This window comes from Pristis pectinata, chromosome 2, assembly GCF_009764475.1.
Source record: "Pristis pectinata isolate sPriPec2 chromosome 2, sPriPec2.1.pri, whole genome shotgun sequence".
Classification (NCBI taxonomy): domain Eukaryota; kingdom Metazoa; phylum Chordata; class Chondrichthyes; order Rhinopristiformes; family Pristidae; genus Pristis; species Pristis pectinata.
In genome coordinates, this window is record NC_067406.1 from 94,875,801 (window position 1) to 94,902,967 (window position 27,167).

The following is a 27,167-nucleotide window of genomic DNA, read 5'->3' on the forward strand; positions in this document are numbered from 1 at the left end:
CAACACTGTTGTTCTGTCTCAGTGTCTGCTTTTTTAAAATTTTTTGTTTGTATATTTATTCACATACACAGAAATAAGCCCTTTCTGCCCATCTCATCCATGCCAACTGTGATGCCTATCTACACTAATCCCATTTGCCCGCATGAAACCATGTCCCTCTCCTATCCAAGTACGTGTCCAAATGCATTTTAATTGTTGTAATTGTATCTGCCTCTACCACCTTTTCTGGCAGTTCATTCCAGATATTCACCACCCTCTGTGTAGAAAAACTTGCCCTCAGATCTCTTTTAAATTTCTCCTCTCTAACCTTACACCTTAACACAATTTCACCTGCCCAAAACCATGCTGACTCCTGATCAGTCCCTGCCTTTCCAAGTGAATATAAACCTTTTTTATATTCACTTATATTCACCAAGTGAATATCCTTTGGAATCTTCTCCAGCAACTTCCTTACCACTGATGTAAGGCTCACCGGCCTGTAGTTTCCAGGCTTATCCCTATTGCCTTCTCTGTGCGAGGAGACAACATTAGCTCTCCTCCAATCTTCTGGTACCTTGACTGAGGCTAACAAAGGTGCAAAAATCTCTGTGACAGCCCCAGCAATCTTCTTCCTTGCCTCCTTTATCATCCTAGGAGAGATCCTGTCAGGCCCTGGGGATTTATGCACCCTTATGTGCTCCAATATTTCTGGCACTTCCTGATACAGACGTGCTCACGAATTTCAGTGTGTCTAACTCTCATCCTTATCTCTGGTGAATACCGATAAGAAGTCATCCAAATCATTTCATAAATCTAATCAAGATTGTAAATACAGAGTGGTTGATTGTTCAGTGCACAGGTTGATTGTTCGTTGCCTACCTATTGTTGTCATGCAATAATCTCTTGGTGGCTACAGCCAATCTTCTAGATGGCTGCTCCTTACAGAGACCTTGCAATGGGGGAACTTGAAGATGCTTATAAAGATGATCATGGACTAGTTTAAGGAAACTTAAACTACTTTTGTGATGTCTGGTTTTAATTTAGTTAGTAAGCTTAATCGTTATAGTGACCACTGTTAAGAAAATACTTCCTAGATTTGAAAGGAAGCGAGGGCATCTAGAGTATAACAGATGTTGTTTAAGTGGAAGTCTTGTTCTTTAATCTACCATGTGCTCAGTTTGATATGGGAATTTTGTATCAAACAGGTATAGAATGAGATTTAATTCTCCAGGTGAAAGGTAAGACTGAAAGAACTGAATATGCTTTAAAACACACAAGTTCTTTTAACTGTTGAAAATAAAAGAGATAACATTTTGTATTAACAACTTGCCTGTGCTTGTTCTTGATTAACCCTTGTCAAACTAGAAACAAAGAAGCTACTTGTGGAAGCTAACAATATTAACGACTGTGCCAGCATGATTGTCACATGGCAGTGAATCTTATATTGCTGATTGATGCATGCAAAGCGTCAGAATGCTTACCCAGCTACTTGTCAGCATTTAAAAAGAAAAATCAACTTCTCAATGTATTGTACACGCATCATTTGGAAGGAGGAACTGTCAGAATCAGATTAATTAAGCAGCAGTACTACAATCAATCATCTGTAATTTTTTCACTATTTGTACAGTCTTGGAGACATTTTGTATATTAACAATTGTCACAATAATAGGTCTTCATTTGCCTAAAAAGCTGGGCATGAACAAGTAAGCTTTATTGTTTTCTTTGAAGAACTTGTGTGACAATTTAATTTCTTCATTACTAATTGTTACTTTATTTAGATAAGATGGATGTTTCTTGGTATGAATGCATTCACAGACTTTATTTAACAAATTCTGTCACTAAACTTGGAGAACTGTTGGGGTTTGGAAATAAAATAGAGAATCAGATTGGAATGATGTGTTTGACTTACCTTAAAAGATTGAGCTAAGAGGTACAAGTGGATTTCAGATGGCACCAAAATATCAGAAGACAATTTTCATGCACACCTCTTGAAAGCATCCCTCTTCAGAATTCCTTAAAATAACACTGCAGCTAACTGTATTTAAAAAAAAACTGATGGGCTGTTTGTTATATTTGCCTCTAGCTTGGGCTGTGATGAGTCTGTTTTCTTCTGCATGATAAATTCAAGTCATAATGTTTGCCTTTGGAAGGTGCTCTTCTAATTTAGTTGCTCTCCTTCTGGTTTGATATATTTTATGAAATTATGGACTCTTAAGGAGAATAGAGACACAAGAGATTCTGCAGATGCTGGAATCTGGAGCAACACACACAAAATGCTGGAGGAACTCAGCAGGTCAGGCAGCATCTATGGAGAGAAATAAACAGTCGATGTTTTGGGTCGAGACCATCAGGACTGGCAAGAAAGAGGGCAGAAGTCAGAACAAGAGGGTTGAGGGAGGGGGAGGAGCACACGCAGGCAGGTGATAGGTGAGTCCAGGTGAGAGGGGGAAGGTAGGAAGGTGGGGGAGGGAGGAAATGTAAGAAGCTGAGAGGTGATGGGTAGAAGGGACAAAGGGCTGAAGAAGAAGGAATCCGATAGGAGAGGGCAGTGGACCATGGAATAAAGAGAAGGAGGTGGGGAATAGATGGGCAGGCCCATCATCCGTGACACCACAGTACCCAGTCACTTTGGTTATCTAGAATAATCTTTTCAAAGCAGCATTCATCCTTTCACTTGAAAGGTAACTTTTGAATGACTGGAGAATGTATCCTTCTAGGCCAGGATTCTGCTGTGCTATTTCTGGATTATTTTCTCATTATTCTGAGCAATGCTTTCCTGGCATTGTCACAGTGGAATAAAAGCAAATCATTATCTCAGCAAATTTATTGTTTTTATTTCATGTTAATTAAAATAAAATGAAAAGGGAACAAAACATAAGTATATTATTTCAGCATTTACGTCTAGTGCCCTTCCTTTGTGACTTTCCTGCAACTCAGTTTGGGAGGCAAAGTAATATGGTGCCATACCCCTCACTGTCCCCCTCAAATTCCCGTGGCCAGTGTAGGCTGTTCCCTATCACTGCTTGGCTTTGCAAATGTCCAAGATGGAGCACCATAATTAGTCCATGCCCTTGATGGGTCATTTGCTATATTTCACCACTTGATGCCAGGGTCTTGGATAGCTGCCTCTGGGGCAAAGCAGAGTTTATTGCTTGAGAATTTTATGGTGGGAGGAGAATTGCTGACTTCCAAGAGATGGGACACAATGTCACGGTCCACAACACCAAGGGGCATTTCAGAGGAAGAGACAGACAATGGTGTTCCTGTCTTCTATGAGCCATACAACACCCCTGTTGTTCTGTCCTCCAGCCCCACACCAGATCCAACCAACACATTTTTAAAAATTTTTTTATTTTTTATTTTTAAAATTTTTTTTTCCCAGCTCATCCCAACTATCTGCTGCTTGAATTTCCCTGGAGCTGACTTTCTGCTTAGCCTGAACAGTAATCTGTTGCTTAAGGAGATGAGTGGCATGGTGATAGTTGAACTTTACAGATGGAGGCAAAATCCAGGAGGACGAGGTTTAACTGCTATGGCTCTCAGCACTTATGAGGTTTTGTGCTGCATTACTCTATTACCTTCTGGCATCATTCCTGGAGGCCAGCATGACCAGGATCTCTCACCATCCACTTACATAATATAGTGAGTGCTCCTTAATGGCTGAAACCCTTCTGCGATTGTTGCATAGCTACCTGCCAACAGTTACTGGAAATTCAAAAAGGAAACCTTGCGTCTTGTGCAACGAAATATTGCATGTTTGTAAATTTGCATAATGATTACAGTCACAATCTGTGGAGTCTTCATGTTGTGTGGCAACAATTACTTATTGTTCCCATAAAGGAGCAAATGAATTTCCAGGTAAATTTTCAGGACATTGTCTCAGTCCTCCACAGTGTAATGTACACAAGTTTTCTTTAAAAAAGTACCACTACTAAGCAGTTGAATGCTGAAATGCTGCTGTTCAATTTAGCAGCACAATATTTGCTTAGGAACTCAACTGGATGTTTCTTTTTCAGAATGAAAATTATCTGTACCTAAGTAACAAAAATCATCAACTATTTTTTGTTTCCTGCACCTTCCGGAATTTGACCAGACATTTCCCAGCATAAGCCACTTTTGCATGATGGAAATGATTCCTGGGGATGATGTTCTTTGTCCAACACTCCTTTTGATGCATTGGAGGGGAACTTGGAATAAGTTCTCCTGGTGCTGCCGCCACTGCAGAATTGGATAGGGACCTTGGTAACATGAATTTTTCACTTATCTATGATCCTTGGGTACCCACACCAGCCAACTGATTCTTTTCATTTACCCCAGAGATTTCAGTCCTCCGATTTCACAGTGCTCAAAGGATGCCCTTGGGGCACCTCCCCTCCACCCCACTCGCGCAATGTCTAATCAGCCCATGCTCCTGACTACACAAGGCTTTTTCCTTCCCCTGGAGCCCCTGATGGAGACTCCCAATTTCCGTGACCAAACTCCTGGCCACCTAACATGATTACCACACCTGACCCCTGGTTAGCATGGTTGTGGTGAGCTGAATGAATGAATCTCTGACCATATCACCCCAGGCCTCTTTCTAGCCTGAGACCTGCCAATACTGTATACCGACTGACCCTTTCTGAAGATCCCAACCCAGTTACAGATCCTGATCTTTGTCCTCAAGTCACCAGCCCTTTTGGGCCCCTGAAACCTAATGTTGGCTGAAGGCCACACATTTTCATTTTCAAATATCTACCATATCTGTGCCTTAGACATGAATGACATTTCCAGCAATGGGCCCACATCTAAAATGGTCATTAACCATTTGGGTGCACTGTTGTTTTTAGACCACTGTCTTTATACACTCAGAGTTTCCATCATAGTGGCTATGTTTATATACTATACATTGATGGTAAATTTCAGTATGGAGCATATGTTATCAATCAATGTGCTCAGCAGTAGTTACCTCCATTTTGTTTTGCTTTGCTTTATTTGGGTAAAGTTTTGGTGTTCCTGCTATTGATCATCCATAATAGTGAAAATGTAAAGTTTTTCCATGCCCCTAGGATAGAGTTTGTTTGTTTTCTTAGGAATCACAGCAAAACCTGTGTTATTTTCTTTATGAGCCATTGACTGAGCTGAAATTCTATGCAGTGTTGGGAGGTACCATTTGTTATTCACATTGTTCCAGAGTGCAATTGATCTCAGTAGAAAATTATCTGAGTTAACCAGTCGGGATCACTATTAACATCAATACATGGTTAAATTTGAGGCCTGCCTCCTATTTCATGAAAAATTATTTTTACTCCTCTGTATGAGCAATTTCTTTTAATGTTTGACAAGATTTTCATGGTCCCCAGACACAATGGCATCATCTGCAAGTCCAGTGGGTCTGATTCTAGCTTCCAGGTTGCATTTCATCCTATATCCTAATTGCATTTTCTTTGTTAACAAACACCTGCACATCTGATATGCTGCATTTTGAACAACTAGATTATGCACCTGGGTTTGACTCCCTAGAAACATTTCTACTTAACCTGATTTTCCAGGTTTTCCTTTTCTTTTAATAATCTAGACAGCTCATTGCAATTCATGAGATAATTGAAATCCATTTACCTTCACATTATTAAGCCATAAATGTTATACAGATTCCCAGCAGTAAGATTGCTCCATTATTGGCGACAGTCTATGAATAGACCAGCACCACACACTCCCCCACCCCACCCCCTCCCCAAGAGAGGCAAAAATTAAGAAACTGCATGCAACTCTGTAAAATATTATTCCTTAATTTCCTTAAGTCTGTGCTAAATTTCCCAACAAACAAGAGCCATAGAGTTCTACAGTATGGAAACAGCCCTTTGGCCCAACTCAACAATGCTGACCAGGTGTCTTTTGCCTGCATTCAGACCATATACCTCCAAATCTTTCCTATCCATGAACCTGTCCAAATGTCTTCCAAATGTTGTAAATGTTCCTGTCTCTGCCACCTTCTCTGGCAGCTCACTACAACTACCCACTGCCCTCTGTGTGAAAAACCTGCTTCACAGGTCCACTTTAAATATTTCCCTTCTCACCTTAAATCTGTGCCCTCTAGTTTTAGATTCCCTTACCCTTGGAAAAAGTCAGTGATCATCCACTGTATCTATGCCTCTCATGATTTTAAAAACCTCTATAGGGTCATCGCTCAGCCTCCTTCACTCCAGGGAAAACAGTTCCAGTTTATCCAGTTTCTCCTCATAACTCGAGTTTGCCAGTCCTGGCAACATCCTTGTAAATCTTTTCTGCACCCTCTGGCAAATATAACAAGATTGCTAGCTGCAATCCTCTGTTAGCAGGGACCATCTTCATTGACATGCAGACACTGTACATCAGACTTTAAATTGCTGCAATAACAATCCAGCAGTGCTTCAGAAATGAAGCTTTAAACTGCAGATTGTGGAATTCGGATGTACAGAGACAGCTGGTATCAAGGGTTAGATATTTGTCTGGACATTTTTTGGGCTTAGGGAGACAAGAATTTACTCCACAGCTGAAGACCAGTTTGTCTCCATTAAAGAAATTGCCTAAAACTAGATTTTTTAGTGGCCTGTCATTGCCTTTTTCATAATTACTGGGAGTGGCTAATCCTTTAGCCAAGCAGTACATGCATTCCAAGCAGCACCATCCAGCTTCTTTGGCACTGCAGTCAATTTACAATGGGATAATGAGATTGTATTCATAGCAGAGGCACTTTTGGTGCCTGTTTTCTCTGCAGCCACATTGTTTATAAATTAAATGTGCAATATAAGGTCTGCTGCCTGCTTATAATATCACATTGGGGTCAAATCTATACATTCATATTGAAATCAATTCAAAACAAAACTTACCTTTGTCAAAATGCAAGGAAGGCTGGCCTGTTGCTCTTGTATGGTTATTCAGTACATACATCAAAAAGATACCTACGTCACAGAAAAGCTGAGCTGCATGCATAGTCTACTTGCATATCAAGTAGGTGAAGGAGAATTCTATTAACAGAGTTAGGTGACCTTCAATCACAAAATCCCAGTAAGTTCAGCAGCTCTGCTGTATCTAGTCATGAAAGGTGATGATCAATTAAACATCTAATGGGAGGATGATTCTTCATGAACATCCCCATTCTCAATATTTGCAGTCAAGTACATCTGTGCAAAATACAGTTTTGAAGTGTTTGCCTTTCCATACCAAACTGAAATAATATATTTTGCTTTCCACCACTGCTGGGTTTCAATTATTGCATCTAATAATGCCAGTGTAAAAATAGTAGAGAATCAATAAAAGTTCTCAATAGAGGGAGAAAGCAGGGAAGAATTGTGGAATGTGATTCACAAAATTTACAAATGTGACACGGAAGGGAGAGAAAAATATGACAAGGACTGAGGCACAAAACTCCCATTGGAAAATCATTTGCTGAATGCAATCAGGGATTTTGTCTCCATTGAACTCCAGATTTGGGATTTTGTTCTCAGATTGTCTGATGTGTTGAAGTACTAAGACATGAACGTGACATCTGAAGGCATGAAATGCACATCTGGATGTTGCACTAACATATGTGTTTTGTGTAATATTCGGCATTGCTCGTTTTAAGACTGGTTACTCTCTGTAAACATTATGACAATTTTTAAGTTATCACACTCCAGAGATACTGTCTGCTTCTGGGGAGAAGCTGGCAGCTGATGTGGTAGAGAAATGTTGCTTTGTGCAATGTAAATTCTTTTATAAATAATGTACCTTTTGTCAATTTAAATAACTGGCCATCCATTAGTATCTTCATGACGAAATCAGAAAAACTATTGAGCCACGGTGGTAAAGGCACTGAAATTGAAACTTCCAATCCATAGCTGAATACAAATAGCGAACATCAGATGCAGTCTTTCCCAACTGAGGAAAAATGGCATGCCAAGAGGTGGTACACAATGGAACAAATTTAGATGCAGAGCCACTGGATTTTCAGCCAAGTAAGCTGTCTAAAGAATGAAGACAATGGAAGAAAGAGTTTGCACTTTATCCAGCCCAATATAAACCAGACTTGCCTATAATAAACATGTTACTTTATCCCTTCAGTAATAAAGTCCTCAAATGAGACCCTGGAGAATGCATTAGGTGTGTTGCAAGCACATCGCATAAAGACCTTAAATGAGACCCTGGAGAATGCAGTGGATGCGTTACAAAGCACTGTAATCTGTTTGAAAATGGGGCATTCGACCGTTACTTTACTCAGCCAGGAGTAGGGGGAATCCTCTGATACTTCCTAAGCCAAGCTGAAATGGTTGGTAAATGACTACAGTTTCATTGATTTGAAGGACTCATTCATCAAAGGTGGGATTCTTTGTGCATAGAACATGAAACAGTACAGCACAGGAATAGGCCCTTCAGCCCACAATGGCTACACTGACATGATGCAGATCTAAACTAATCCTATCTGCCTGCAGAGGGTCTATATCCCTCTATTCTCTGCCTGTTCATGTGTCTGAGTAAGCGCTTCTTAAATGTTGCTTCGGCTTCTACCACTTCCCCTGGCAGCGCATTCCAGACACCTACCATCCTCGATGTAAATATAAAAACAATTCTCATAAATCTCCTTTAAATTCCCTCCAGCCCTCCCCCACCTTAAAACTATGCCCTCCAATATTTGACACTTCCACCCTTGGAGAAAGACTCTATCTACCCAGTCTATGCCTCTCATAATTTTATATACTTCTTTCGGGTCACCCAAGGGTCCAGCCTGAAGGAACAATTATTATATCAGGTAGTTAACTCTAGAAAAGTGAATACAGAAATGTAAAGCTGCAGAGCCAGCCATAGGCAAGTGTAAATGTTGGATGGCCAACAAACGGAAGTGCATACAGTGAAGTATGAAAGAAAGGCAAAGTGAGGAAAGTACAGCCCAGGTAACTCGGATACTGCAGGTATTGTGGAAAGCAACGTAAATGGCTGGAAAAGAAATTGCTCTGTGTAGAGTGTGCATGTTGTAGATTGGAACATTTCTGCAAACAGTGCACAATAAAGAAGACACTAATTAAAGTAGCAGGAAGAAGATGAGCACAGTACAACCACAGAAATCCCAAAGGACTGCCACCAGTAAAGGTTGGAGATGTGAGGATGAAATGCTCATCCAAATGATGCCTGTTGTGGTTGAAGGCCACTCAACAAGCATCACACCTCCAGATCCTACAAGGTCATGATGGAGGAGGGCATTCTACGTCAGCAGAGCAGACATTGGATCAGATCTGTAAGGATGGTCCATCATTCAAATATCTGGGAAACCTTAAGACAAAGTAAAGTACAGAGAGACAGGAAATCATTTTGGATGTCTGTCTTTTCCTTTATTGGTATTGTTATTAGTATTGGTATTATAATAATTTTCATTATTAAAGAAGGGATGTAAAATATGTGCTTATGTAATCTTGGGTGTTTATCACTTTAAGAATTGTACCATGTTATTAACTCTCTAAGTTCTGCAAATATAAATATTATATTTCCATTCCAATGATTGCGTCTATTCTTGGGACAGAAGAGTATATCTTTTCTCTGCTTCTGGCAATGCTTGTTTGTGCTGGCTCACTTAAGATAGTAATAAAACTAAAGATGTATCCACTGGGTGGAAAGCTTACCTGATCTATTCAGGTCTTCAGGTTGTTTTTGTTGTGCTTGTATTAGAATCATTTTGTAAAGTTTCTAATATGCTGAACACCTGACTGAGGTAGAGTTGGGTGCACATTTCTTTTAAACATTGTGCGCTTGAATAGTGGAAATATATCCAACAGTATAATTGTAGATTTTGATTTGTATTAGTAGTTGCCAAATTCCATGACATCAGAGAACGTTGAACAATTTCCACGTGCAAACAGGATACTTGCACGTTGCCTTGAATCCTTTTGGATTTATTGAACCTGAATTATCATCCCATAGTACTTCAAGATCACCCTTAATCTTCTACATTCAATGAAATTCAAATGTAATGTTTGTAGCCTGTTCTGTAAATTACTTCCTTATTCATTCTGGTGATACTGCATTGTATTTTGGGGGAGAGACCAATGAGAGGTATGGAACCAGAGAGAACATGAGAAGTACAGGCAAGACTATAATGGGGAAGGGACAGGGATTTGATCAGTGAGGTGGATTAGTGGCAGTATTGGGAAGAGAAATTGGGATAGAGCAGAATCTGAGCAATTATGGAAAATATCAAAATGGCACTGGAAGGGAAATGTGGTCTCATCACAAATAGGGAAGGAGCATTTACAGAATTCAATTCGTGCAGCTTGAGAAATAAAAGCTTTTGGAAGAATGAGCCATCTTGCTTAAATCTTCATTGTAGTCCAGGAGGGTTTGAGCTCTTTTAAGAGAACAGTATCAGGCCTTAACAGTCTGGTAGGAACTACTGCTGCAGTCAAGGCTCATGCTGCTTGCACACAGCATGTATCCAGAGAAAAAGATCCTGAGAATCATGTCAATTGTGCATTGTATGCTGAATGGTATATTCCCAGCAGCCACCATCATTTGTACAAAGACATTCCCAATCATGTTATTCATGATATGCTTTTAGATAAATGGGCATTTCATACTTGAACAGGCTGGCTAACTGCAGTTCCTGCCCAGATTTATTCCTGCCTCTGCCTCAGTTTTTGCACTCCTGGTTTAATTGTCTGCAAAGCCTTGGCTACCGTGTCTGTCCCACGAGGCTCAAGCAGGATGTGAGTGGTGATCAGGCCTGAGGTGGATTTTGAACATTTTTTAAAGTAGCTTTGATGATTGAAGACAGGTAAAAAACTAGCCTAATGCATCTAGCCTAATTCCTAATGTTACGAACCAGCAACAAAAGAAACACTGAGTCATGATTCAGTGTTAAAAACTATTTTATTAATCACTACTTATGATAATAAGAAAAATAAAAGTAAAAATGTTAGTATGCTAGAATTAAAAATGTTAAATCTTGAACATTAACCCCAAAACTAAACTCTTCATGTGTGTGTGGCAAAGTCTCAAACTCCAAGTCCAGGAATGGTTCTTAAAGTTCAGTTCAGCAAGCCATAAGGTGAAACATGAGCAAAGGCTTCTTCAACAACCACCGTTGTCTGAAGATAAAACGTAGATGTAGAGAGAACATAGAGAGTAATTACGAAATCCAAATGTTCCATGATGGAACCCAAACGACACCTCAGTGTTTATTCGGTAGTGATTTCCTCACCCCGAAAAGCATCCGAATCGTGGTCGTCCACACAAATACCTGTTTCCTTCTACAGGTCAGCAACAAAGTGAACTCCACCGGATTACTTTCAATTTTCATTCGTGGATTGCAGTGACAGACACAGTTATTGTTTCTCATCTATTGATAGAGAAACTAGCAGCCTGGTGTCTCTCTCCTTTTTCTCTCTCTCTCTCCCTCTTTGACTTCGACTGACTTCTTCAACAACATCATTACGTCCTTTATCTTCTGTTGATGTAAGCACGCCCCCCCCCCCCCCCCACACACACACACACACACACACACAACTACTCTATCTTAAAGGGACATTCACTGAGTCCGTAACACTAAAAATTAAAAGTTATTAATTTACAAAACCAAATAAAAGAGATCTATTTCTCTCAGCAGAATGGTGAGAAATCAGAGGCCATAGATTTAAAGTAATTGCTGGAAGATTAGAGGGGAAAAATCCTCATCAAAAGTACAACTACCAAAAGTAGTTGTGGACCCAGCTACAGATTTGGATGGATAGCTCATCTGTTAACAGTACAGATGTGATGGACCAAATATTCTCCTGGTTTGTTATTTTTCTGTTATTCAAAGTGCGAGAAATTAATTAAAACATTACCAGTAAGCAAAATACAAGAACACATATCACACACCTGCAGCTAACCTTTTCAGTCAAGATTGGCTTATCCATATTGAATGATGGCATATACACCAGGTGAGGGACTGGCTATGAAGTGCATCCAACCCTTCAGCTTAGAACGTTTGTGCTCCAGCCCCAGTCTTAGTGCTGAATTCAGTACCATAGAGTGGAAGGCATCAGACTTCTGCATTGCATTACACAGGTGTGGCGGTCAGGGGCAAGCTGACCCATGCACTCCAATCAGCCAACTGCTCTCTGAGGAATCACCAGCTAAATATCAGTGCACTTGGCCTAACATTCTGTCTTGTGTAGTGCATTATAATTTCTTGCCCAGTGTCACAACTCACAATGGTAGTAATGATTGAAGGAAAAGGGCAACTTAACAAAGAACAACTTCAGAATTAGCATGGCAGGGGAAGGCCAAGTGCTAGAAAATTTGCTGGTTTCAAAATACTCTACTAAATGGCTTACAGAAGAACCAAAAGGGCTGATGAGGACAAAAATGGCACAGGGCTTTACAAGATTAAAGAAGCAATGAGTGGTTTGGGGGAAAAAGAAGCCTTTGGTGTGATTTGTAATAACCAGATGAGATGGTGAAGATGAAGGAGTGGCTGCAAGTAAGAGTAAGAGAGTTCATGTGGAGGAAGAGAGTGCAGTGGAATCAGGAGGCAGAGCAAGTGGACCTTCAGATCACAATTAAAATCATTCGGGATTAGGGATGAGGTCTGAAATTGAAATGACCTGAAGGGATCAAGCGGCAGTAGCCAGGTCTCTGGCACTGGGACTGGTCCTGCTGCTCAGAAGGGAAGGGAGGAGAAGAGGAGGGCAATAGTGACAGGGGACTCGCTAGTCAGGGAAACAGATAGGAGGTTCTGTGGAAGTGAGCATGAATCCCGGATGGTATGTTGCCTCCCAGGTGCCAGGGTCCAGGATGTCTCTGGTCAGGTCCACAGCATTCTTGAGCGGGAGGGAGAGCAGCCAGAAGTCGTGGCACATGTTGGTACCAATGACATAGGTAGGAAGAGGGATGTTTAGGGAGCTAGGCAGAAGGCTGAAGAACAGGACCTCAAGGGGAGCAATCTCAGGATTGCTGCCGGTGCCATGTGATAGTGAAGGTAAGAATAGGAGGAGATGGCAGATGAATTCGTGGCTGAGGAGTTGGTGCGGGGGGCAAAGATTTAGATTTTTGGATCATTGGGATCTCTTCTGGGGAAGGTGGGACCAGTACAGAGTGGACGGGTTACACCTGAACCCGAGGGGGATCAATATCCTTGCAGGCAGGTTTGCTAGTGTGGTTCGCAAGGGTTTAAACTAGTTTGTGAGCGGGATGGGAACAAGAGGGGTAGGTCAGAGGAAGAAGTGGATGGGAAAAAGTCAGATCTAACATATAGAGAGGCTTTCAGGAAATAGAAGCAGAGTATAGCGTATAAAAGTAGAAAGCTGGATGGGCTAAAGTGCATTTACTTAAATGCAAGAAGTATCAGGAATAAGGATGATAAACTGAGAGCTTGGGACTATGATATTGTGGCTCTTTCAGAGACTTGGCTGTCACCAGGGCAGGAATGGATATTGAATATTCCTGGATTTCAGTGTTTTAAAAGGGATGGGGGGGGGGGGCAGAAGAGGAGGAGGGGTGGCGTTACTGGTCAGGGATACTATTACAGCTGCAGGAAGGGTGGATAATGTAGAAGGATCCTCTCTAGAGTCAGTATGCGTGGAAGTTAGGAACAAGAAAGGAGCAGTTAGTCTGCTGGGAGTATTTTATAGGCCCCCAGGTAGCACAGGGATACTGAGGAGCAGATTGGGAGGCAGATTTTGGAAAGGTGGAAGAATAACAGGGTTGTTATCATGGGAGACTTCAGCTTCCCAAATATTGATTGGCACCTGCTTAGTACCAAAGGTTTAGACAGGGCAGAGTTTGTTAAGTGTGTCCAGGATGGATTCCTGTCACAGTATGTTGACAGGCCAACTAGAGGGAATGCCATATTAGATGTAGATGGGTGAGCATTTGGGGGACAGTGACCACCTCTCCCTAACCTTTAGCATTGTCATGGACAAGGATAGGAGCAGAGAGGACAGGAAGATATTTAATTGGGGAAGGGCAAATTATGAGGCTATAAGGCTAGAACTTGCGAGAGTAAATTGGGATCACATTTTTGAAGGGAAATGTACTATGGGGATGTGGTAGTTGTTCAGGGATTTCTTGCAGGATGTTAGGGATAAATTTGTCCCAGTGAGGCAGAGAAAAAATGGCAGGGTGAATGAACCATGGGTGACAAGAGAGGTGGAACAACCAGTTAGGAGGAAGAAGGCAGCATATATAAGGTGTAGGCAGCAAGGATCAGACAGGGCTCATGAGGAATATAGGGTAGCAAGGAAGGAACTTAAGAAGGGGCTGAGGAGAGCAAGAAGGGTTCATGAAAAGGCCTTGGCGAGCAGGGTTAAGGAAAACCCCAAGGCATTTTTCAATTATGTGAAGAGCAGAAGGATGACGAGAGTAAAGGTAGGACCGATTAGAGACAACGGTGGGAAGATGTGCCTGGAAGCTGTGGAAGTGGGAGAGGCTCTCAATGAATACTCCTCTTCAGTATTCACCAAGGAGAGGGGCCTTGATGATGCTGAGGAGAGTGTTGGTAAGGTTAATGTTCTAGTGCATGTAGATATCAAGAGAGAGGATGTGTTGGAGCTGTTAGAAAATATTAAGACAGATAAGACCCCAGGACCTGACGGAATATTCCCCAGGCTGCTCCGCGAGGTGAGGGAGGGGATTGCTGAACCATTGGCTAGGATCTTTGAGTCCTCGTTGTCCACGGGAATGGTACCGGAGGATTGGAGGGTGGCAAATGTTGTCCCCTTATTCAAAAAAGGTAGTAGGGATAGTCCAGGGAATTACAGACCGGTGAGCCTTACATCTGTGGTGGGTAAGCTGTTAGAAAGGATACTTAGAAATAGGATCTATGAGCATTTAGAGAATCATGGACTGATTAGGGACAGCCAGCATGGCTTTGTGAAGGGAAGATCATGTCTCACAAGCCTGATAGGATTCTTTGAGGAGGTGACCAGGCACATTGATGAGGGTAGTGCAGTAGATGTGGTCTACATGGATTTTAGTAAGGCGTTTGACAAGGTTCCACATGGTAGGCTTCTTCAGAAGGTCAGAGGGCATGGGATCCAGGGAGGCTTGGCCATGTGGATTCAGAATTGGCTTGCCTGTAAATAGCAGAGGATTGTGGTGGAGGGAATGCATTCAGATTGGAGGGCTGTGACTAGTGGTGTCCCACAAGGATCAGTTCTGGGACCTCTACTTTTCGTAATATTTATTAATGACTTGGATGAGGGGGTAGAAGGATGGGTTAGCAAGTTTGCAGACGACACAAAGGTTGGTGGTGTTGTGGATAGTGTGGAGGACTGTCGAAGATTGTAGAGGGATATTGATAGGATACAGAGCTGGGCTGAGAAGTGGCAGATGGAGTTCAATCCAGAGAAGTGTGAGGTGGTACACTTTGGAAGGACAAACTCCAAGGCGGAGTACAAGGTTACTGGCAGGATTCTGGGGAGTGTGGAGGAGCAGAGGGATCTGGGGGTTCATATCCACAGATCACTGAAAGTTGCCTCACAGGTGGATAGGGTAGTTAAGAAAGCTAATGGGATGTTAGCTTTCATAAGTCGTGGGATCGAGTTTAAGAGCCGCGAGGTAATGGTGCAGCTCTCCAAAACTCTGGTTAGACCACACTTGGAGTACTGTGTCCAGTTCTGGTTGCCTTATTATAGGAAGGATGTGGAAGTATTGGAAAGGGTGTGGAGGAAATTTACCAGGATGCTGCCTGGTTTGGAGAGTATGGATTATGAGGAGAGACTAAGGGAGCTAGGGCTTTACTCTTTGGAGAGAAGGAGGATGAGGGGAGACATGATAGAGGTATACAAAATATTAAGAGGAATAGATAGAGTGGACAGCCAGCGCCTCTTTCCCAGGGCAACAATGATCAATACAAGAGGCATGGCTTTAAAGTAATGGGTGGGAAGTTCAAGGGAGATATCAGATGGAGGTTTTTTACCCAGAGAGTGGTTGGTGCATGGAATGCGCTGCCTGGGGTAGTGGTGGAGGCAGGTACATTGGTTAAATTCAAGAGATTGTTGGATAAGCATATGGAGGAATTTAAAATAGAGGGATATGTGGGAGGAAGGGGTTAGATAGTCTTAGGCATGGTTTAAAGGTCGGCACAACATGGTGGGCCGAAGGTCCTATATTGTGCTGTACTGTTCTATGGCTCTGTGGTTCTATGGAAATGTCAACATGTGTAGCTTGCACAGGAAATAATGCAGACAGATATTAAAGGAAAAAATGAAATGCTGAAAGGAGTATCATACATCCGAAGAGAAGGAGAAACTACAGTGTGTGATTTGTAGATGAAGGCCACATCACGACTGCAGTGTTTCTATCTTAATGAGGATCGTAATGCAGACATTAACAGTATGGCCTTTTTGTTCCCCAAACCACACATTGCTTCTTTAATCTTGTAAAGTCCCTATGCCATTTTTGTCTCCATCAGCCCTTTCAGTTCTCCTGTAATTTGGCAACGCCCTTCTTCATGAGTGAATGGACATGTGGAGACAAATGCAGCAAAGCATATTCCATGATTATAAAAACCTCCTCTGCTGTAAATTTGTCAAATAATGCAAATCCTTGTTTCACTTCCGATAGTAACTTTCCCATGGTAAGGGTATAAAAACAAGCATTGGTTTAGGGTGAGAGGAAGGAGTTATTAAAGGGGATGTAGAGTCATACAGCAGAGAAAAAGGCCATTCAGCCCACCATGTCTATGCTTACCAGTGGGTACCTATCCATATTAATCCCACCTTCCAGCTCTCACCCCATAGATTTGAGGGAAAGTTTTTTTTTACATAGAGAGTGTTTGAAATCTGGAACTCACTGCAAAGGAGGTGGTGGAATAAGATACAGTCACTCCATTTAAGAGACATTTAGTTAGGCACTTAAATAGACAAAGTAAAGAAAGATACAGACCTAATGTGGGCAAAAGGGATTAATGTAGATGGGCAAAAAGGTCATCATGGACATGGTGGACTGTTTCTATGCTGTGCTCTCTCTCTGTGATTCATCAATGGAGCAGGCACAAATCAACCAGTCTGATTTCCCTAAAAGTCTGCAGAATGTACAATTACAGAGAGCAGTCAGATCCCATGTGGGAAGAACTCTTGAAGTATAGTCGTGCCTGAGATGTTCATTTTTTATTACTTCAGCTCTTAATTGCTGTGTTTTGACCTCAGGTCAGTCACCAGGGCCACAGAAATTAAGTGCTAGCATTGGAATAAGTGAATGTGGCAAGTAGAGGCAACAGGGTGGATTGAACCATCATTTACCTAAAACCTTATCAGACACAGTGCATGAACACAAAGCAGTTTAGAGAGGTGAGGTCAAATCAGAACCAATTTTAGTAATGCTTCTTAATGGAATGACTTTGACCTCATTCAGTGAAGTGCATTACTAGAAAATGTCCATCATAAAAGAGGTTAGGAATGGTTCCCGTGCAGACAAAGTACATTAACAAGTAAAGACAAGGAAGTCTGCAGATGCTAGAATCTAGAACAAAAACAGAATGCTGGAAAAACTCAGCAGGACAAGCAGCATCTGTGCAAGTGAATATTTCGGGTCGCCATCCTGAATTAGGACTGAGAGGGCCCAGGAAAGATTGCCAGTTTCTAGCAGGATGTAGTGGGGTGGGATAAAGGCTAGTTGGCGACAGGTGGATTGAGATGGGAGGGGCATGAAAACTGATTACTCTAGAAAAGGATAGATTCTAACAGAATTGCAAACTCTGATTGGAGGCTTTTTTTGATCACATGGTATGCACTGCTGCCATTCATGACATCTGCATTGTGTTATTGGTTTAGTCCCCAGTGGTTGGGAACCTTGATGGTGGTTTCAAACCAGCAATGGTGCGCAAGCTGTTCTGAGAATCAGAAACCAAGGCAGAGAAGAGGGAAAACTGATTGAGGGTGAGGGACTTTGATTACAGCATAACTGAAAGCAGTTGAGCTGATAAATGTTGGCAACATCAGTAACATCCTGATTCCTCCTCATAATGAACATTAAGTAGGTAGCAATAGGGAGGACATTTAGGTGTTGTTACCCAATTAATAGTAATCCAATAACGTGCAAAAGCGTACTTTGCAAGTACCGTCAAAATCCACTACGTTGTACAAATAGTATTAAAATAGGCAATACTGGAAATATGTAGCAGATCAGGCAGAATCTGTGGAGAGAGAAATAAAATTGATGTTTTGAGCCAATCATCTTTAAACTGAAGTAGGAAAAGGTCAACATGGAAAATTTTGAGGCAGAGAATGGATGGTGAGAGTGAAGAAAGATTAAGGAGGGAAGGTCTATTATAGGGTGGAAAATAAAAGACAACGGGGTGACAGTGTAAGGCGAAAAAAGTGGTTTTAAGGAACAAGAGCATATAGGAAATAATTATATGGAATAATTATCTGGGAAAAAAACAAAGTAATTTGGAGCGAAATGAAATAGAAATTCTGATTATTCAGTGAACTATAATAAGATTAGTTGTAAGTTGAGGTATAATTTTACAAGTTGAAGTTCAGTTCCCCCATCTGCGCCACTTCTGTTTCTCACCCATTCTCTATGAGTCCTGGGTAGGGCTTCAATTCTGTATGCAAATAACAGCTTACAGATGAAAACCACCTGCTACAAAATGAAATGTAGCACAACATTGAGGGTTTATTTCTTTTCTTGTGTTATTAATTTATTTTCTGTTGATAAGAAAAGTGTTGCAATCAATAAATTAAGTGAGAAAATAAACCTCACAGTGGTTAACTTATCGATGATCCTCCATCTCTAGTTCAGGGGACCGTATTTGGTGGGTTATTACTGAATGGTCACAGTAGTTATCCTGAGTAGTCAGCCCTTTTGTAAGAAAGCACAGTGACAGTTCATCACTTTGCATAATGGAAGGGGAGTTGCAGAGGAGGATCCAGGAGTGGTTAGTCCTATGCAAATATTCAACAGGTCAGACAATATTTCTGGAGAGGGAAAGATGGTTAACATTTCAGTGGAACTTAGAAAATTAAAATTTAAATATGTTTTAGGTTGCAGAAAAGGAGGAGGAGAAGAGAGAACAAAAGAAATCTCTATGATGAGGTGGAGACCAAGAGAGTCTGGATAACACAAGTGATGGTGGTGCTGCTGAAAGGAAAGAAATGAAATCTATGATCCTCTCAATCAAGAGGGGAGAAAAAAAGATCATTCATGGAATTAATAAGGCAGATGAATTCAAAGCTTCAGTTAACACATTGGGGCTACAATATTGTTGCCATCATGGAGACATGCTTGAAAGGGACAGGTACATGGCTAGGAAAGTTTTAGAGGGATATGGGCCAAAAGCGGACAAATGGGACAAGCTTAGATGAGAATCTTGGTCAGCATGGACCAGTTGGGCCAAAGACCCTCTTTCTGTGCTGTTTGACTTTATGACTCATAATGTGGGCAAGACTAGGGTATCGAATTTTCAGGTGTGACAGAGGGGGATATAAAAGAGGAGGTGGCATTGCACTGTTAGTCAAGGAATGCATTCCTTCTATATTGAGGGAGGATATTCTAGAAGGCTTCTCAAATGAGGCCGTATGGGTAGAGATTAGGAACAAAAAGGGTGTTATCACTTTGCCAAAGGAGTATTACAGACCTCCCAGCTATCAACAAGCAAATGGCAAATGTCAAGGATTGAATAAAAAGAAAAAATGAAGCATATGGTAAGTATAAAGATGTGAATATAAACCTGTTGATAAAAATAGTGTTACAGTACTCAGAGATTTCAATTTCCTGGACATCAACTGGGAATGCCTTAGTAGAAAAGGCTCAGAGGGAGTAGAATTTTTGATGGGTATCCAGGAGGGCATTTTAACACAGTGTGTAAATAGACCAACAAGCATAACTGAACCTAGGGAAAGGTAGCTGGTCAAGAGGAGAGATTGTCAGTGGGGATGCATTTTGAAGATAGCGACTACAATTCCATATATTTTAAAGTGGACAGATCAGGAATAAAGGTCTTAAATTGGTGGAAGGCCAGTTTCATTAAAATAAGACAGGGCCTGGCAAAGACTGGGAGCATCCAAGAAGTGCACATCGGCACAATGGGAAACATTCAAAGGAGAAATAACAAGAGTTCAGGGCCAGTACGTGAGCATGAGTAAAAACCAAGGGTAACAAGTAGAAGGAACCTTAGATGTTGAAGGATCTCAAAGATTAAATGAGAAAAAAAGACAGCATATGGCAGGTATAAAGATGGGGATATAATGCCGTAGGGAAGCGCTTTAAAAGGAAATGAGGAAGGCAAAGAGGAGTCATGAAGTATCAATAGTGGATTGGATTAAGGTAAATATGAAGGTGTTTTATAAGTATATAAAAGGGCAAAAGAGTAACCAGAGAAAGAGTCAGGCCCATTGGGGACAATGGGTAATCTGTGCATAGAGCCTAAAGGTTAGGGTGAGAGCTTGAATCAATAGTTTCCATTGGTATTCACAAAGGAAATGGACTTTGTAGCAAGCCTCCTTGAATAAAGAGGAGGTACTCAATGCCTTGGTGGACTTAAAGATGGATAAGTCCCCTGATCTAGATAAGCTACATCCCAGACCACTGTGGGAGGCAAGGGAAACGATTACTGGAGCTTTGACAGAGATATTTAAATATTCACTGACCACAAGTGAGGTACCAGTGATTTGAGGATGGCAAATGTGGTTCCCTTTTTCAAGAAAAGCAGCAAGTAAAAACCTGGTAGTTGCAGACCTGTGAGCCTAACATCAGTAGCAGGAAAGTTATTGGAAAAGAATCTGAGGGACAGGATTAATGATCACTTGGAAAGGTAAGGGACTAATTGAAAATAGCCAGTGTGTCTTTTTGAATTTTTTAAGGGGGTAACAAAGTGTATTGATGAGGGTAGTGCAGTAGATGTGTTTTACATGGACTTATGTAAGGCCTTTGAGAAGGTCGCAGTTGGGAAGCGAGTCCAAATGATTAGGGCCAACTGGATCCAGGGCAAATTGGTAAATTGGATCCAAAATTGGCGTGGCAGTAGGAGACAAAGGGTAATGGGAGAGAGTTGGTTTTGTGATTGGATGGCTGAGGTGTTCCATAGGGATGGATGCTGGGACCCTCACTGTTTGTAATATATGTGAATCATTTGGATGTGGATGTAGGAAGCATCATCAGTAAGTTTGCAGATGACACAAAGGTAGGTAGAGTTGTTGACAATGTGGTGGGTAGTCTCAGGCTACAGGGTGATATTGATGTGTTGGTGAAATGGGCTGATAAATGGAGTTTAATCCTGATAAATTTGAGATGATGTATTTTGGGAGTACGAATGAGGCTAGGACGTATTGACAAAAAGAGGGATCTTGGTATGCAAGTCCAAAGATCTTTGAAAATATCGGCTCAGATAGATAATATTGTTGAGAAGGCATGTGGAATGCTGGCCTTCATTAGTTGGGGCATTGAATATGAGAGCAGGGAGGTTATGCACCAGCTTTTAAAAACCTTGGTCAGACCTCATTTGGGACACTGCATGCAGTTCTGGCCATCATACTATAGAAAATATGTGATTGCACTGGAGAGGGTGCAGAAGAGATTCACGAGGATGTTACCTGAGATTGATTGTTTGTTAAGAGGTAAGACTGGAGACATTGAGTCTGTTTTCCCTGCAATGGATGACTTTAAATGGGGACATGATTGAAGTATATAGAATTGAGGGGTATAGCTTGGGCAGACTGCAGGAAACTTTCCCATTTCAGAGGCAGATTAAATAAAAGGACATAGATTTAAGGGAAGGGTAAGAGATTCAGAGAGGATCTGAGGTGGACCATTTTCATCTAGAAAGTGGTGAGTACCTGAAATACACTGCCTGAGAGAGTGGTAGAAGCAGAGCAGCTGGCAGGATATAAGATGTGTCTGGACAAGCACTTGAACCGACTGGGCTTAGAAGCCTATGGGCCGAGTGCCAGAAGATGGGATTAATACAGGATGGGTGTCCACTGGTTGATGTGGATGTGGTCAGCCGAATAGCCTGGTTCCATGCTGTGTTACCCTGTGATTCTGTGACTCCATAACATTTAATGTGAATTGAGTGTGTTACTCATGTTGCTGTTATCTATCAGCACATTTTTTAATAAGTTTCTGTTAAATGTAGTGGTGTCAAACTCATTCACACTCGTGCTTCCTCCTCTACAATCCTCCCCTTCCATCAGTTTCCGTTCAGCACAATGCTGCCTTTAGAGTGGAAGTGTTACTTCCTGTGCAGAGAGTACAGTGTGTACTTAACATCTCAAAATACATCAAATCCCTGCCATGAAAAAGCCTGCTGCTGTAACTGACTACATGTGTGTACATCATAATGAGCTACATGTGTATACATCGTCAGTGGCCTCATGTGTGTACACCACAACTAACTATACATGTGTACACTATAACTGACTACACACTTGTACACCGTAACTGAGTACAGGGGATCCCAGGGTTATGAATGACTTGACTTATGAAAATCTAACATTATGTAAATTCTCCCATATATTTTTAAAGCATTTTTCAAGCTAGTAATAATAATAATGATATGTTTCATGGTATTTATTAATGAGTGGATACACCATATATACCATGAGTTCATGGGTAGCAATAAGATGATTATTCAATGAGCTAGGCACAGCTCAAATGCAATCTATAAATTCGCCGATGACACCACTGTTGTTGGCAGAATCTCAGATGGCGATGAGGAGACGTACAGGAGTGAGATAGGTCAGCTGGTTGAGTGGTGTCGCAATAACCTCACACTCAACATCAGTAAGAACAAAGAATTGCTTGTGGACTTCAGGAAGGGGAAGTAGGGAGAACACACACCAGTCCTCATTGAGGGATCAGCAGTGGAAATCGTGAGCAGCTTCAAGTACTTGGGCGTCAACATCTCAGAGGATCTATCATGGGCCCAACACATTGATGCAGTCATGAAGCAAGCATGCCAGCGGCTCTACTTCATTAAGGGTTTGAGGAGATTTGGTGCGTGACCAAAGACTCTTGCAAATTTCTACAGATGGACATTGGAGAGCATTCTGACTGGTTGCATCACCTCCTGGTATGGAGGTTCCAATGTGCAGGATGAGGATTATAAATTCAGCCAACTCCATCACGGGCACAACCTTCCCCACCATTGAGGACATCTTCAAGAGATGGTGCCCAAGAAGGCGGCATCAATCATTAAGAGCCTTCACCATCTGGGACATGCACTGTTCACGTAACTACCATCAGGAAAAAAAGAATAGCATCCTTAAAAGTGACAGAGTGATGGGAGGTGTAGTCAAGGTAGCTGTGGGAGTCAGTGGGTTTGTAGTCGATATTGGTAAATAGTCTTTTTCCTGAGATGGAGACAGAGATATCAAGAAAGGGGAGAGAGGTGTTGGGAATGGCCGAAGTGAATTTGAGGGCGGGGTGGAAGTTGATAGCAAAGTTAATGAACTTGACGAGTTCTGCACGGGTGCAGGAAGAAGAGCCAATGCAGTCGTTGACGTAGTGGAGAAATAGTTGGGGAGGGGTGCCAGAGTGGGTTTGGAACATGGACTGCTCCACGTAGTCAACAAAAAGGCAGGCATATCTGGGGCCTATGTGAGAGCACATGGCTGCCATTTGATTTGGAGAAAGTGGGAGGGGTCAAAAGAGATGTTGTTAAGGGCAAGCACAAGTTCTGCCAGGTGGAGGAGGGTGTCGGTAGAGAGAACCTGGTTGAATCTGTATTCTAGGAAGAAACAGAGAACCCTGAGGCGTCCCTGATAGGGGTATGGAAGTGGATAGGGACTGGACGTCAATGGTGAAAATAAGGTGCTGGGGGCTGGGAGTTCACAGTTGTCTGTACATGTACTATAACTGAGTGCATTTAAATGCACTGTAACTGAGTATATTTAGGGCAGTAGAATAAAGAGCTGTCCATGTGGAGTTTGCATGTTCTCCCTTTGATGGCGTTGGTTTCCTCCTACATCGTAAAGTTGTGCGGGTCAGTAGGTTAATTCGCCACTGTAAATTGCTCCCAGTGTGTAGACATGTGGTAGAATATGGGGGAGTTGATAAGGATGTGGGGAGAATAAAAAAAATTAGGGTTGATGTCAGATTAGGGTAAATGGGGATTCATGGTTGGCCTTGACTCAGTGGACTAAAGACCCTTTTACTCTAATTATGCATACAGTAACTGAGTACATTTATATGATAACAGTACATTTATATATACCGTAACATAGTTGACAGGAATATTTGTTCATATTTTACTTGAAGTTTTCATATTTGTATCAATAACTAAAATTGTGTGCGGTATTTTTAAATGGAATAATCAAATAGTTCCCATAGTTTCAATGTAAACAAGTAGATAATTAAGACTATTTTGTTTTCTTTTTCAGTCCGGCTTCATGACAGCATATCAGAAGAAGGGTACCATTATCTAGTGTTTGATCTGTAAGTATTTTTTCTCATTCAGCTCTTACTATTTTTTCAGTATTTATACCCAGTAAAATAAATTTACTGCATTACTTGCTCTAGCGGTGAGCATTTAGGATTTTTGAAGTTGTTATCATTGCTTTATAATCTGAGGTTGATAAATGCAGCGGATAAGAGCTCATCATAAAAACTGAACATTCAGAAAGATTCCAAAGTCTTGTCAGCTTTGATAGTAGGCAAAACGAGGGGAGTGGCTTTGCTCTTTATCAAAGCTTTTCTCAGAAGTCTTCTGGCTCAACTGTGTGACCTGATTATGTTGCATAATGCCTTGGCACCAAACAGCCTTGATAATGTTCAGGATGCTGTCTGCAAGCAAGTTCGGCGTTATAGATCTGAAGCAGGTAAGTGCTGGGCAATTGGATTTCTGAGCAGTGAGTGCATGGCTGGGTCTTCCTCAGCAAAATTACAGAAAATTAGAGCACAGGTGATTGGGGGTAATATACTGGTGTAAATTGAGGATTGATTTACAGTCAGAGAACAGATTATGGTAATAAATGAGTTATTTTCAAGTTGAGAGGTTATAAAAAAGAGGGGCTTGACACAGGTTGGTGTTGGGACCCCAGCTGTTCATAATCTATATCCATGATTTGGATGAGGAACATAATATATCTAAGTTTGTTGATGATACAAAGCTGAGTGTATTTGTGAGTTGTGAGGAAGATACAGCGAGGGTTTAAGGGGATTGGTCCCCTTAGTGATGGGTGAGGACACAGCATGTTGGAATATAATAGAACAGTACAGCACAATACAGGCCCTTTGGCCCACCATGTTGTGCCGACCTATAAACCATGCCTAAAAACTATCTAACCCCTTCCTCCCACATATGCCCCTATTTTAAATTCCTCCATATGCTTATCCAACAACCTCTTGAAGTTGACCAACGTACCTGCCTCCACCACTACCCCAGGCAGCGCATTCCATGCACCAACCACTCTCTGGGTTAAAACCTCCCTCTGATACCTCCCTTGAACTTCCCACCCATTACTTTAAAGCCATGCCCTCTTGTATTGACCATTGGTGCCCTGGGAAAGAGGCGCTGGCTGTCCACTCTATCTATTCCTCTTAATATTTTGTATACCTCTATCATGTCTCCCCTCATCCTCCTTCTCTCCAATGAGTAAAGCCCTAGCTCCCTTAGTCTCTCCTCATAATTCATACTCTCCAAACCAGACAGCATCCTGGTAAATCTCCTTTTCCAACACTTCCACATCCTTCCTATAATGAGGCAACCAGAATTGGACACAGTACTCCAAGTGTAGTCTAACCAGAGTTTTGTAAAGCTGCATCATTACCTTGCGGCTCTTAAACTCGATCCCACGACTTATGAAAGCTAACATCCCATAAGCTTTCTTAACTACCGTATCCACCTGTGAGGCAACTTTCAGTGATCTGTAGATATGAACCCCCAGATCCCTCTGCTCCTCCACACTCCCCAGAATCCTGCCAGTAACCTTGTACTCCGCCTTGGAGTTTGTCCTTCCAAAGTGTACCACCTCACACTTCTCTGGATTGAACTCCATCTGCCACTTCTCAGCCCAGCTCTGCATCCTATCAATATCCCTCTACAATCTTCGACAGCCCTCCACACTATCCACAATGCCACCGACCTTTGTATCGTCTGCAAACTTGCTAACCCACCCTTCTACCCCCTCATCCAAGTCATTAATAAATATTACGAAAAGTAAAGGTCCCAGAACCGATCCTTGTGGGACACTGCTAGTCACAGCCCTCCAATCTGAATGCACTCCCTCCACCACAACCCTCTGCTTTCTACAGGCAAGCCAATTCTGAATCCACATGGCCAAGCCTCCCTGGATCCCTTGCCCTCTGACCTTCTGAAGAAGCCTACCATGTGGAACCTTGTCAAACGCCTCACTAAAATCCATGTAGACCACATCTACTGCACTACCTTCATCAATCTGCCTGGTCACCTCCTCAAAGAATCCTATCAGGCTTGTGAGGCATGATCTTCCCTTCACAAAGCCATGCTGGCTGTCCCTAATCAGTCCATGATTCTCTAAATGATCATAGATCCTATCTCTAAGTATCCTTTCCAACAGCGTGCCTACCACAGATGTAAGGCTCACTGCTCTGTAATTCCCTGGACTATCCCTACTACCTTTTTTGAATAAGGGGACAACATTTGCCACCCTCCAATCCTCCGGTACCATTCCCGTGGACAACGAGGACTCAAAGATCCTAGCCAACGGTTCAGCAATCTCTTTCCTCACCTCGTGGAGCAGCCTGGGGAATATTCCATCAGGACCTGGGGACTTACCTGTCCTAATATTTCCTAACAACTCCAACACATCCTCTCTCTTGATATCTACATGCACTAGAACATTAACCTTACCAACACTGTCCTCAGCGTCATCAAGGCCCCTCTCCTTGGTGAACACTGAAGAGAGGTATTCATTGAGAACCTCACCCACTTCCACAGCTTCCAGGCACATCTTCTCACCATTGTCTCTAATCAGTCCTACCTTCACTCTCGTCATCCTTCTGCTCTTCACATAAGTGAAAAAAGCCTTGGGATTTTCCTTAACCCTACTTGACAAGGCCTTTTCATGTCCCCTTCTTGCTCTCCTCAGCCCCTTCTTAAGTTCCTTCCTTGCTACCTTATGTTCCTCACGAGCCCTATTTGATCCTTGCTGCCTACACCTTATGTATGCTGCCTTCTTTCTCCTAACTAGTCATTCCACCTCTCTTGTTACCCATGGTTCCTTCACCCTGCCATTCTTTCTCTGCCTCACTGGGACAAATTTATCCCTAACACCCTGCAAGAGATCCCCGAACAACAT

At 42.0% G+C, this 27,167-nt stretch overlaps 1 protein-coding gene across 24 annotated transcripts in view; it reads left to right on the forward strand.

Moving 5' to 3' along the window:
* The window catches only part of LOC127567064 (calcium/calmodulin-dependent protein kinase type II delta chain), a 362,600-nt gene that overhangs the window by 150,937 nt on the left and 184,496 nt on the right, over positions 1-27,167 (forward strand). For all 24 annotated transcript variants that reach the window (XM_052009742.1, XM_052009800.1, XM_052009765.1 and 21 more), the window contains exon 4: positions 24,270-24,324. In XM_052009742.1, coding sequence (XP_051865702.1) covers positions 24,270-24,324 — 55 coding nt within the window. The remainder of the gene's footprint in view (positions 1-24,269; positions 24,325-27,167) is intronic.